The sequence below is a fragment of the Megascapheus bottae genome, chromosome 1 (assembly GCF_031878675.1).
Source record: "Megascapheus bottae isolate mThoBot1 chromosome 1, mThoBot2.hap1, whole genome shotgun sequence".
NCBI classification, from domain to species: Eukaryota; Metazoa; Chordata; class Mammalia; order Rodentia; family Geomyidae; genus Megascapheus; species Megascapheus bottae.
Genome location: NC_143509.1, coordinates 68015008 through 68027708, shown reverse-complemented (window position 1 = coordinate 68027708; position 12701 = coordinate 68015008). Strand labels below are relative to the sequence as shown.

The 12701-nt window shown below is 36.9% G+C and overlaps 1 protein-coding gene across 1 annotated transcript in view; it reads right to left on the bottom strand.

Annotated features, from left to right (window-relative positions):
• Myh15 (myosin heavy chain 15) overlaps positions 1-12701 on the bottom strand; it is a 119995-nt gene that overhangs the window by 50302 nt on the left and 56992 nt on the right. Inside the window, 5 exon segments of the mRNA XM_090330959.1 lie at positions 1558-1947; positions 5153-5243; positions 7930-8075; positions 10810-10986; positions 11968-12210. Coding sequence (XP_090187085.1) covers positions 1558-1947; positions 5153-5243; positions 7930-8075; positions 10810-10986; positions 11968-12210 — 1047 coding nt within the window.

Here is a 12701-nt window from a genome sequence, read left to right as displayed (position 1 = left end):
TGAAGTCCATGCATCAAAGTAATAGTATCTAAAACTGGCAAGAAAGACTAAGCCTGATTAGAGATCACCAATTACCTTAAAAGCAGAAGTTTGAAATTCATGTGTAAACAGGAACATAATTCAATATATATCAATATACATACTTTAGAATACATGATCTAGGGACTGCATAGCATGTAATAAAATAATGCAAGGCAAATCAAAATGATCATTTAGAAAACCACCACAATAGTCCCATTAAAATGGTAGTAAGAACATGGGAATGGGAGAGGATGTAGTAAGCCTGAATAATAGAACAGATGTGACAAAAGATTGAAAAGCAAAAGACAAGAGAGAGAATGATTAACTGAGTTAGAGCATGGGTATTGGGAAGAATGAGGTGCCAAAGGCAGAAAAGTCCAGAAAAAAATACCAATTTTGGAAAAGAAAAATACGTGTGTGTGTGTGTGTGTGTGTGTGTGTGTGTGTGTGTGTGTGTGTGTATCGGTTTGGTTTGTGAGAAGGAAATCATTGCTGATCTTCAATTGCACAACTTAAAAGTTTCATGAAATAAAACAAGTTTACAAGGATTAAAAGAGTAAGCAGGTAAGAAAGTATATACCTGTTTGTGGTTGGGGAAAAATAAAGGACAAAGGGTTGATTTCATTTTTTTTGAACTGTCAAAAATGATTAATTGATTTTAGTGTCTTTCAAAGAGGAGAAAAGAAGCTTATAGATTTGTATCTTTTCAGTGTCCACATGTGCTCAAAAATTTCATCACACCTCATGTGTTGTAGTTCATTGGAGTAACTACTGAAATTGTCTCTATGAAATAATGTTAAATATCTTAGAATCTACCCTATAGCTCTGAAACTATTCTACATATCTGCTCACTGTCCATGGAGGTCAAACATTTTGGGTTGAATTAGAGCTTTCTTAGGTAACTTTAAAATAGGGTTCACAAAGGAACAGAGGTTACAGCAACTAGTCATGTGTTCTGTTTAACCTAAAATAAAATACCTGCTTATTGTCACAGTTGTTGGTAACCATGATACAACAGTAACCATTTGCTATGAGAACTTGAACTGTATAGGTTAATGGGCTCAGCTATGGTAGATCATATACGGAAACTTTCTAGTGTAGGCTGGTTGATGAGATCCAGAAGAGACGTGGGGGGGGAAAATTCACTTCTTTCAGCAAATATGTTTGTGTCCACCATTCTTAGATAGGCTCTAGAATTAAGAGGACTACTCCATGGCATACTTACAACACAATGAAGCCCTTCTTTAAAAGAGGTATGGGTAATTCACCTTCACTTTCCTATCCTACTTCTTATGCCATCACCAGAAAGATCCATAAGGAAGATGGCTGGGATTCTAATAAAACGAGAAGTCACAATTCAAGTCACATTCAGTTGATGTGTGACCCCAGCAACGACCCTTGATACATTCTGTCTCAAGAACTAAAGCTTCTATGATGAAAAATTTCAAGTAATCCTTTGACTTTCCTTTCTCCTCCCCTATAGTGCCTTCTTCCATTGTTCACAAGCCCCCCCGAGAGGGATTTGAGAGTGTCTACCTTAGCTCTTGCCATCTGTTCAACATGAGTCTGAAGGTCACCCACTTGTAGCTGCAAGTCACTCTTCTCTTGTTCCAGATTCTGCTTTGCCAGCTGTAGATTTTCTACTTGGCTTTTGAGCTCAGCCAGGCTGTCTGCATGTCTCTTTTTCAAAGAGGCAAACGTTGTCTCAAAGTGCAATGTGGCCTCCTCCATATTTTGACGAAGCTTCTGAAATCTTGCTTCTTGTTTCCTAGTTATTTCCAGCTGAACCAAACTGGCCCCTCCTGCCTCCTCCAACTTCTCATTCAAGTCTTCCAGGTCTTGAGTGAGGTCAGCTCTCTCTATTTCTATCTTGGCCTGAGTGGTCCTTTCAGTCTCCAGTTCCTCATTTAAATTTCCTATGTGTGTCTGGAGAAATAGGAGAAAATTGGTTTGCAACATATTTTATTTAAGAGCTTTGTTGAATTCATTATATTTGTTTTACTCAGTAAGAAAACTAACATGACATTTTTGGTTCCAAATTTATAACCAAAAAAACCTAAACATATTTAGACAAGTATTTTTTCTGAATCAATACCAAAACTAACATTATTACTTGCAGTTCTTTCAAATCTCACAGAAATATGCAATGTCATTAAATTATATATGCATAGGGGAAATCTTACTAAAGGGTACTTCCAAAAGAAATGCATATCAAAACTTTAAAGAAGGGGGCCAGGAGTTTGGCCTAGTGATAGAGTGCTTGCCTAGCATGCACAAAGACCTGGGTTCAATTCCTCGGTACCCCACATACATAGCAAAAAGCCGGAAGTGGTGCTGAGGCTCAAGTGGTAGAGTGCTAGCCTTGAGAAAGTCCAAGGACAGTGCTCAGGCCCTGAGCTCAAGCCCAGGACTGGCAGAAAAAAAAAAAAAAACTTTAAAGAGAATTTACTGGGAAAAAAACAATAAATAATCTAAACAAAATTTTCCTTGTCTAGAATTATTTGCCTAACAATAACAACTACCAAAGCTACAAAAATCTGACGAATTGAATGAACATCAAGTTCAAGTGTCCTGCTTTGAAGAGACTGATCAGTGTAGTTTTACACTTATTTCTAATAAACGTATTTGTCTGGTTTTATAGTCTGCAGGAGATTTACAGCAGCAAATTCGAATTTGTAGAGGAAAAAGAATTACTGAAGTAAGTAGAGAGCAGATACTAGTAAAGGCATGAATGTTGGAAAAAGAAAAAGATTGATTAGAACTTTTGGAGTACCAAGCCCTAATTTTAGCATAAGGTCAAGTAGTTCTACCAATATTGGTGGTATCCTTGTATTACATTACAGTCAGGCCTTGGTGTACACCAGCATTATCTTAAATAATTGGCCACATTTAGAATAGGGTAAAAAAGGTCAGACCTTAGTTTAGAATAAGTTTTCCTTTCCATAAAATAAAATTGTATATAGAAATCTAATATCTGGATCATATCAAGAAAACAGTCTGTATAGATAAAGTATGATAGAGAAGTTACTAAAGAAACATCGTAACTTTCACTTCAACTTAACACTGAAAATAAATTCCCAAATTATTTTGAATGAAGTAAGCAAGACCCAAAGGAACATGTAGGACTCTCCTAGCAGAGGATTATAATAGCTCAAAACCTAGGTACATAAGATCATATAGGATGAGACTAAATGAAAGGAACTCTAGGATATGGAAACAAGAGCTTTTATCTTGTGTGATTGTTGTTCTTAATGTACTATGTTATTTCTCTTCTCTTTTTTGCCCTTGGGTTAATTTCATATTGTTACTGTATCTGACTTTGTTACCTGGTATATTGCATAGACATTTATTTGTTTATTTAAAATAGGAAAGGAAAGGGGGCAAACAAGATGATTGGGAGGGAGTAGGGGAAGGGAAACAGGGACAAAAACATGAGAAGGGGTATCAATGTGTGAGAAATAATATACCTAGTACCTGGCGAATGTAACTGTAACCCCTCTATACATTACCCAGACAATAAAAAAACAAAATAACATAAGAATTATTTTGAATTATATTTACAACACCGAGACATTCTCCTAAGGATGCACATGTATATGTGTGCATGTGATTGTAACTGCCTTATTTATGTAATTACTGTACAAATGGTGATATAGCATAAAATACTGACATGGTATAAAACTAATAAAAAGCTATCTATTAACAAATAATGCTTTAAGTTGACAGCTAGCTACAGAGCCTACTGATTTCCTGTATAATTGCCTCATAATCATATATAATCAACATGAAAATTAAACTGCTAAAAATGGATGCATACCATGAGTCATGTACTGTGCTTACCAATTAATCATACAGTTGTAGGATTAATGAGAAAAAAATGCATGTCCAGGATTTTAGTTCACTACCTGGTTCATAGAAAATATTCAATAAATTAGCTGCTTAGTTTATCATCCTCATAGTAAGGAAATTAATGCTTATAAAATTCATTCATTTTTCACAAAATGAAAGGGTCTCTAGGATATGGAAACAAGAGCCTTATGTTGAGTGATTGTTGTTCTTAATGTACTATGCTATTTCTCTTCTCTTTTTTGCCCTTGGCTTAATCTCATATTGTTACTGTATCTGACTTTGTTACCTGGTATATTGTATATGTGTTTATTTGTTTATTTGAAATAGGAAAGAGAAAGGGGGAAAACAAGATGGTTGGGAGGGGTGGTGGGAGGGAAATGGGGGCAAAAACATAAGAAGGAGTATCAATGTATGAGAAGTAATGCACCCACTATCTGGTGAATGTAACTTTAACCCCGCTATACATTAGCTCGATAATAAAAAATAAAGTGGAAAAAAACCTTATTTTTCCTTAGTTCATACATCTGTGGAATAATTTATTCCCTTTCCTTTCCTTTTCTCCTTTCTCCTTCCTCTATCTTCCCTCTTCCCCCGTTTTTTCTTTCTTTTCATCATTCTTGCTTCTTTTCTATTTTCTTCCTTTTTTATTGTCACTGTAAAAATTATATACAGAGGAGTTACATTTACAAAATTCAGGCATTGAGTACATTTCTTTTGAACAGTATCACTTCTGTCTTTATTTTCTCCAAGTTTTCCCCTCCTGACCCCATTCCCCTACAAAATGATAGTTCCGTTTCAATATAGTGTCTAGTGAGTATCATTATTACATTAGTTCCCCCTTTATTCTCCCCCCCATTTCTGTGCTCCCCTTGCCCTTCCCCAAAACAGACAAATTTACATAAAGACAAAGGTTATAGAAATCAAAAACAGCAACAAAGGAGCACACAAAACAAAAAACAAAAGTTTTCTTTCTTTTGTTCTTTCTTCTTTCCCTCTTTCTTTCTTAATGTTTTTGTTGTTGTTTGTTTTGCTACAGGTTCTCTCTATGTAGCTAGGAATGGCCTTAAACTCAAAATCTTGCTTCTGCAGCCTCCCAAATGCCAAGATGTACATCTCCAAAGAAGTTTATGTAAATGTACACACCCAAAGTATACCTTCTAAGCTACATTTCTTTACTTCCTGTTTAGAGTTAACAAAGTACGAATACCTTGCTAGAGATTTTCTTATTACGATACCAATCATCTGCCACAGAACTAAACACAACTATTTGAAAAATAATTACCTGCAGCTCTTTAACCTTCTTCTGAAGCTCAGCCACCAGGCCCTTTTCACTCTCCACCCTTGAATACATCTGACTCATTTCTAATTCTTTCCTATTTGGAAAAGGTAATAAATAGAATATGTTGTTTAAAACTACTTCATTGTAAAGGTAATGTACAGAGGGGTTATAGTAACATAAGTAAGATAAATGAGTACCTTTCATACAAGTTACTCCCTCCCTTATTTTGTACCACCTTTTCTCCCCCCAACCCCCCTCCTCCTTGCACAAAAATTTTTAAATTATAGAAACAATATATATGTCCTTATCATAAAAATACAACTATTACATCAAAGTCTGAAGTCTCTCTTTTGATCTCTTCTCCTCCTAGAAGAAACCAGTATAATGTACTTGGTGTGAATTGTGCACCTTTTTCTCTAAGTACACAAAACTGTGTGTGTGTGTGTGTGTGTGTGTGTGTGTGTGTGTGTATCTCATCATAGGGAAAGTTCCATTTTCTTTACTATAAAATTATAATATTGTATACATTCTATGTACAGATTTATAACTTATTAACAGTAATATATTGAGGGTATGTCTATATATTGAGGGTATATTGAAGGTATTTCTATTCTGGCCACTTCACTTAATATTTAACTGTGACATAGTGTTTCATAATTAAGCTGAAGCTTATTTATGAATTTCGCTATGAATAACAGTCATGTTAAGAGTTTGTTCCTATAGGCTTGAGTATTTTATATATTTCCTGTCAGTAGAACTATGCAGTATTTAACCTTTGTGATTGGCTCATTTCATTTAGCATGATGTCCTCCAGGCCCATCCCCTATCTTAGCATATGACATTATTTCTTCTTTTTTGAGGATGAGTAATCTTTCATTGTATATATATTATACATTTTCTTGCTTCATATATAAATAGATATTTGAGTTATATCAATACCTATGCAATTGTGAATGATTCTGATACTTCTAAGAGTGACACAGCTCCTTCACGTTGAATTACTATTCTTACTAATTTGGGCAGTAGCAGTACTTGGGTTTGACTCAGGCCCTCACGCTTGATACACTTCCATCCCTGTTTTTTTTTTAATTCGTATTTTCTATTTTTATTTTTATTTTTTATTTTTATTTCGAGATAGAGTCACATGAATTTTTTCTGCCAAGGTTTGCCTCAAACTACATTTCTATCACACTCTTAGTCAACCACATATTTAGGATTACAGGTTTGGGCCACTAAGTGTATCTCATATGTTATACAATTTGATTTGGTAAATGATATGAGGTAGCAATTCAACCTTTATCTAGCTAATATGTAGCTAATAATTCCTAAACCATTTATTGACTGTCCTGTCATCACTCATCAAAAATGTGGCCTTTGTCATGTGTTAAATCTTAAATATACATAGATCTATTTAGAGAAAGTTTTACAGTGGAGTTATCATTTCCTGAAAAATACAGTTTCCTAAAATTCTGAAAGTCTGACCTGGGCCTGCAAGGACATAATCATTTTCATTTCTCTAAGTGAAAAAAATCTTTACCATCCAACACAAACAAAACTCCATCACTGTATTTTGCCTTTATACCATTCCCAATCCATTCCTTGGGTTTTCTGTCTTCTTATTTTCCAAACACCTATAAAATTTAGTAACTGACTAGTGCACTGTTAGTCAAGTTTCACTATGAACAAGTATGAAATCAACACATGCAGACTAACAAACAGCCCAAATCCTATAAGTTGTTCCCTTCCCCCTTTTTATTCTTACTATTGACTCTTAACCTGGAATATAGTCCTGGCTGTAATACGACCTTCCCTTACATTGGGATTTCTCTATTTTCTCCTTTTATTTGATATAATTTTAATTCTTAAGTGTTACCAAAAAAATGAAGAAGGACAAAAGGGACATATAAAGAGAACCCATCATACTAACTATTGGAACTAAACGGAATCATTATCTTCTCAGTTCCTTTGGGTATAATGAATCGAAATGAATTCGGAGTTTCCAAGACTTTTGTTGTTTTGCCCATCATTTCAAAGCAAAACTCAAAAATGGTTTTTGAAAAAGGGAGATTTTTGTTTCATTATCTTCAAGTGGTTGTACAAAGGAGTTGCCATTTAAGAAAGCAGTTTATGAACACAGTACATTTTGATCCATGTCACCCCTTTCAAAATTCTCACTTATCCTCCCTTCCCTACCCTTTCCCTCACTCTTCTTAATTTTATAGGATATACACTGGATTCTTGATTGTATTCTCCCCTTCTCTTTATTTATCCACCTCTTTCCCCTTGATCCTACCTCTTTCAAGCTCCCGCTTCCATACATTTTTAATAAATTTTTAATGAAAATCCTCTAAATAAGTATTAATGAAGGTATACATGGCAATCAAGCATTATTCAAGTGATCAGAGAGTGTTTCACATCATAGCAATGACAGTTTCGTTTAATTTACCATTGATCTGATCTCAAAAACACATCTGGCCAATTTTCATTTTTTTTACTTGCAGTCTCCAATACCCAATAATTGATTGATATCCCTTATTCTGTACAGCCTTTATTTTCATCTGCCAATCAGAAATTTTATCTGTTATAGGTCCCAGATTCTACATTTATTTGCAACTATATGATGAAGTCTGTCAAAAAAAAATAGACTATTTCCTAGTCTGTCATCTTTGGCTTATGTCTCAAAACATTTGGCCTGAAGTCCTAATGATAAGTGAAATGACAGAGCTCTTCTCTCCAGCCCAAGATTGACTTCCCAGAACCTCATGGCAGCAGAAACATACTTCCTCATCTGTGCTGCTAGCTGCTGCTGGCTGCTCTCCATGTTCTCCACATTGTGCTGGGTTGACTTTAAATCTTCCTCCAGTCTGTGCCTTTCCCTCTCACAGTTCATTCTTGCTTTCCTCTCCTATTCAAAGGCATCCTCCAGCTGACAAAGGGAGAGATTATTTAGTTAAATAAATAAGTAGAGCTTATACTTTACTACATGTGTTCATTAACCACGGCAGGAAAATTACAAGCACATACTCTGAAAATGATACTATCTATCTAGGTATTTTTAAATTAAATGTTACATGCATCAACAAATTAACCAAGGAATCTAGAAGTCATAGTGATAGAAGAAACCTCTGGAGACTGTGGAGTAGGGGCGCTGCCTGTGAGAAACAACCAATAATAAGTGGCCAGTGGGTCTGTTTGGACTCTTTTCAGTGATGGAAGCTCACTTTTCCATATGGCAGCTCATTTCATGGACGGATAATTTCATTTACTCAGGAGCACTTTATTCATAAGAAATAGAAATATTCTCTGGAAATTGGCCTCTGGAGAAGTACCAAGAGCATCTATCTCTACAAGACCATCCATGAGTGTTTGTCAGCACTCCTGGGTATCACCAGCCTTTCACAAAGGTCTCCTAGGCATGGTTCAATGTTCGCTTAACCTCCTCGGTACCCTTTTCCAGTCCATAACATTATGTTATTCTGATACTTTCCCAAGCTGTCAGAACATTGTAGCCTTCCCTGGATTCGTGTTGATAGCAGTGATACAGAGATTAATTTAGTAGGAAGATAACAGTTATGATATAACACTGCTCATTGTTATGCTTACTTTTCAGAACTAGAAAATACTTCCTGTTCTTTAATTGATATGCAATTCAAATTATGTTGAGAGCAATACTTCTGGAAAGCATATGTAAAGCCCTAAAGCTTAATGAATATATTTAATTCACATCAAATGTATTTGTCACCTAAAAGTTTTCATGTTGACATTCTCACCACCAAACTGGTGGCATTAGGAAGCGACACTCTTTTTTTCATATTTTATTATAATTAATAGAGGGGTTACAGTTATATTCACCAGATTGAAGGAGCATTACTTTACACAGGAAGTGACTCTCTTGTGAGTGATTACATCACAAGGACAGAGCCTTCCAGAGCATGATCATTATCAATTTAAAAAGAGACCAGCTGGGGCTGGAAGTTTAGCCTAGTGGTAGAGTGCTTGCCCAGCATGCACAAAGACCCGGGTTTGATTCTTTGGTACCACATACATAGAAAAAAGCCAGAAGTGGTGCTGTGGCTCAAGTGGTAGATCTCTAGCCTTGAGAAAGCACCAGGGCAGTGCTCAAGACCTGAAGTCAGGGCCCAGGACTGGCAGAGAGAGGGGGGGAGAGGGGGGAGGGAAAGGGAGAGGGAGAGGAAGGAGAGGGAGAGGGAGATATCAGCCCGGTAAAGATGGCTCATGTCTATAATCCTAGCTTCTCAGGAGGCTAAAATCTGAGAATTACATTTCAATGCCTGTGAGACTCTTTTTTTTTTCTTTCTTGTTTTTTGTTTTTTGTTGGTCGTGGGTCTTGAACTCTGGGCCTGGGCACTGTCCCTGAGCTCTTCAGCTCAAGGCTACCCTTGTGGCTCCTTTAGCCACAGAGCCACTTCTGGCTTTCTAGTTGTTAACTGGAGATCAGTCTCATGGACTTTAGTGCCCAGGCTGGCTTTGAACCAAGATCCTCACATCTCAGCCTCCTGAGTAGCTAGGTTTATAGGCGTGAGCCACCAGGCCCAGCTCATGAGACTCTTATCTCCAATTAACCACCAGAAAACTGGAAATAGCACTGTGGCTCAAGTTGGTAGAGTGCTAGCCTTGAGTTGAAGAGCTCAGGGACAGCACCCAGGCCCAAATAAGAGACCAAAGAGTCCCTGCCTCCTTTCACAAAATGAGGACAGAGAAAGAAGATGGCCATGTACTGATGACATGGCCTTTCACCAGAAACCAAGGCTACTAGCCGTATCATCTGGAAGTTTCCAGTCCCCAGAACTACAAGAATTTGTGTTGTTCATGAGCCACCAGGTATATGCTAACTTGTTATATCAACCACTAATGGACTAAGCATGCTGCACAAACTTGAGATTCCAAATTGAAACCCTAGTTAGATTATCACCATTAAAACAACAATAGTGGGAAGGGAAGGGAGAAAACAAGATGAAACGAGGGGATGGGGGAGAAAAATGGGGACAAAAACATGAGAAGCTATCTGTGTGTGTGAAGTAATACACCTTCTCTCTGGCAAATATAATTGTAACCCTTCCATTAATTACAATAAAAAATTGAAGTATGAAAAAACAATAGTAAACAACAAGAGAAAAAGGTATCATTTCCATGTCAGCAATTTTATATAGACTAAGTGAATGAATGCACACAGATCAGTTGAAGAAAAAGAAATGAAGGATTATGAACACCAAGTTAGTTTTGAAGTTTTTTATTTCACAAGGTATTTAGACACAGAACAGGGTATAATCACCTTTTAAATTTCGCAAGACTTTTTTTTGGCAATGTGTAGCTTGCAAGTTAGATGTTTTCAACAACACATAAACCTCAGCATATAATATAAGCTTCAACATCAGAACTAGCATAATAATGGAGCAAAATCCAGGTTCTGTGCTGACTATGGAGAGACTCGGTTATTCTCTCATTGCAAAGTCATATGACAGTTGCTTCTGAAAAGTGATTGCTAATGTGATGGATAGTGGTTGAATATGTATTTTAAAAATCCACCACTATTTCCAAATAAAAAAATATGATAGGCTATTATGATTTCCTGAAGCTTATTCAGATAAATGAAGTTAAAGGTGTAAAGATTAGCAACTGTTAAGTTCACAACCATTCACTGCAACAACTTGTTGTTCCAGTTTCAGATTTGCTTTGCTCAAAGTGTTGAGTTTCTCTTCATCTATTTGCAGACAGTTCTGTGTCTGCTGATGGGCCTCCTTTATGGCCTCCGTTGCTCTGTGAACCTTGGTGATTTCCTCATTTAGAGATTCTACCTCCTCAGTCAGATTCTTGACCTGTTGGAATTGAATGAAGACAGCTTTCTAAGCGTTACCTGCAGAAATGGAAGGTCCAAAATCCTCATGAGAAATCCTGTGTCAGTCATCACTGTCCCCTTCAATGAATTCCTGATAACGTCTTAAAATTCTGGATTCAATTTTTCTTCCACAAAATAATGATCTACTATCTGATGGAGTCAGGAAATGTAATATTCTAGTGAATCAAATATTATCAGCCCAGTTCATTGTCTGAATTTAAGAGCACCCTATTATTGTATAATAAGAATACCACTAACGGTAATTTAGCTGGCTTTTGAGGAGTCAGGAGGACATGAATAAATCACTGTGCCACAGTGTCCCCAGAGTGATAGTTAGACAAGGACTCAGCAAATCATGTGCAAAAGTGGAAGCTAGCTGCTTCCGGCCTACGGTGCTTTCTGTGAAGCGGTATCAACAGGCACTGGAGGTGCTACTTAATGATCAGCCACATCTCAGTTTCATCGTGGGGCTGTTTACCTACCGATGGTTTGATACAGAGTCTGCATTCATTTCAATCCATATCTAGATGTACAAGTTAAAACTCCCAGCTAAAACAAGTCCTTAAGTGAAATTAAAGTGATTGCCTCAACTCATTGGCAGAACTGCAGAGTCAGACTCATCCCAAATCACCTTTTAGCACACCATACATATCGTGAAAGTTGTCTATCCCAGAAGGATAGTTAGAGGCCTGATGAAGCCCATTATAGATGAAATAAGACTAGAACAAACAAAATCATTTCATTTGTTACACTAAATGGTGATCTACAATTCTGAAGTGGAAATCTGAATTGAAAGAGCACAGTTAATCAAACCTTTTCGTTAAGACTGGTTCTGGCTCGCAAGGCTGTTAAAGTTGCAGTTTCCTGTGTTAATTAAGTTGAACACAGCACTCTGAGGTCCCAAGCCCGATTTGAGAGTGGAATTCAGGCATCTAGGCCCCCCATAACATCACAGAAGTACCTTGTGCTCTGCCTGGTGCTTTTCCTTCTCTGACTTTGCCAATATTGTTTCCAGGTCATCGATTTCTTTCTTCAACTCAGAACATTCATCTTCCAGTTTCCGCCCCCTGGCAATCAGCTCAGAATTTATTTCCTCTTCTCCCTCCACCGGCTCAGACAGCTCCTTCACTCTGGCCTCCAGCTGGATCTTGGATTTAATCAGAGACTGGCACTGCTCTTCAGTATCTGCCAGGGTCACTTGCTCCTGCCATGATGAGAGGAAAATTGTTCCCAATAGCTGGAAGTAATTTATCAGTTATTTGAAAATGCTGCTTAACACATAGCAAAGGAGATAATTGCCTACTTCTAGCACAGACTTTCACCTGTCTTTCCTAGGCAGCTGAAATAATATTCTTACGTCCCTGATCCTGTTGTTGAGATGCAGAGGAATTGTTTCTGTTTGGAGGAGCCTTCCCTCTATCAAGCCTATTCAGTAGATTAAATGACCTTTAATATGCACTTAATAGAATCCTCATGGCCTAGAGCTAACGTGCTTCCAAAAGTGAATACTATGCTGCCGAAAGAACTGATGTGGGCATGTATTTTGAGACTGATGCCTGCTTAAACTATGCTCTTTTAAGAAAAGAGTGTTCTCTCAGGCAATATAATATTTATTTATTACGTTATTTTAAGTGCTGTGGTGCAGTTGTATAATTTATATATTTCTAGTAAATCAAGTAGAGCTACATAGTTTAA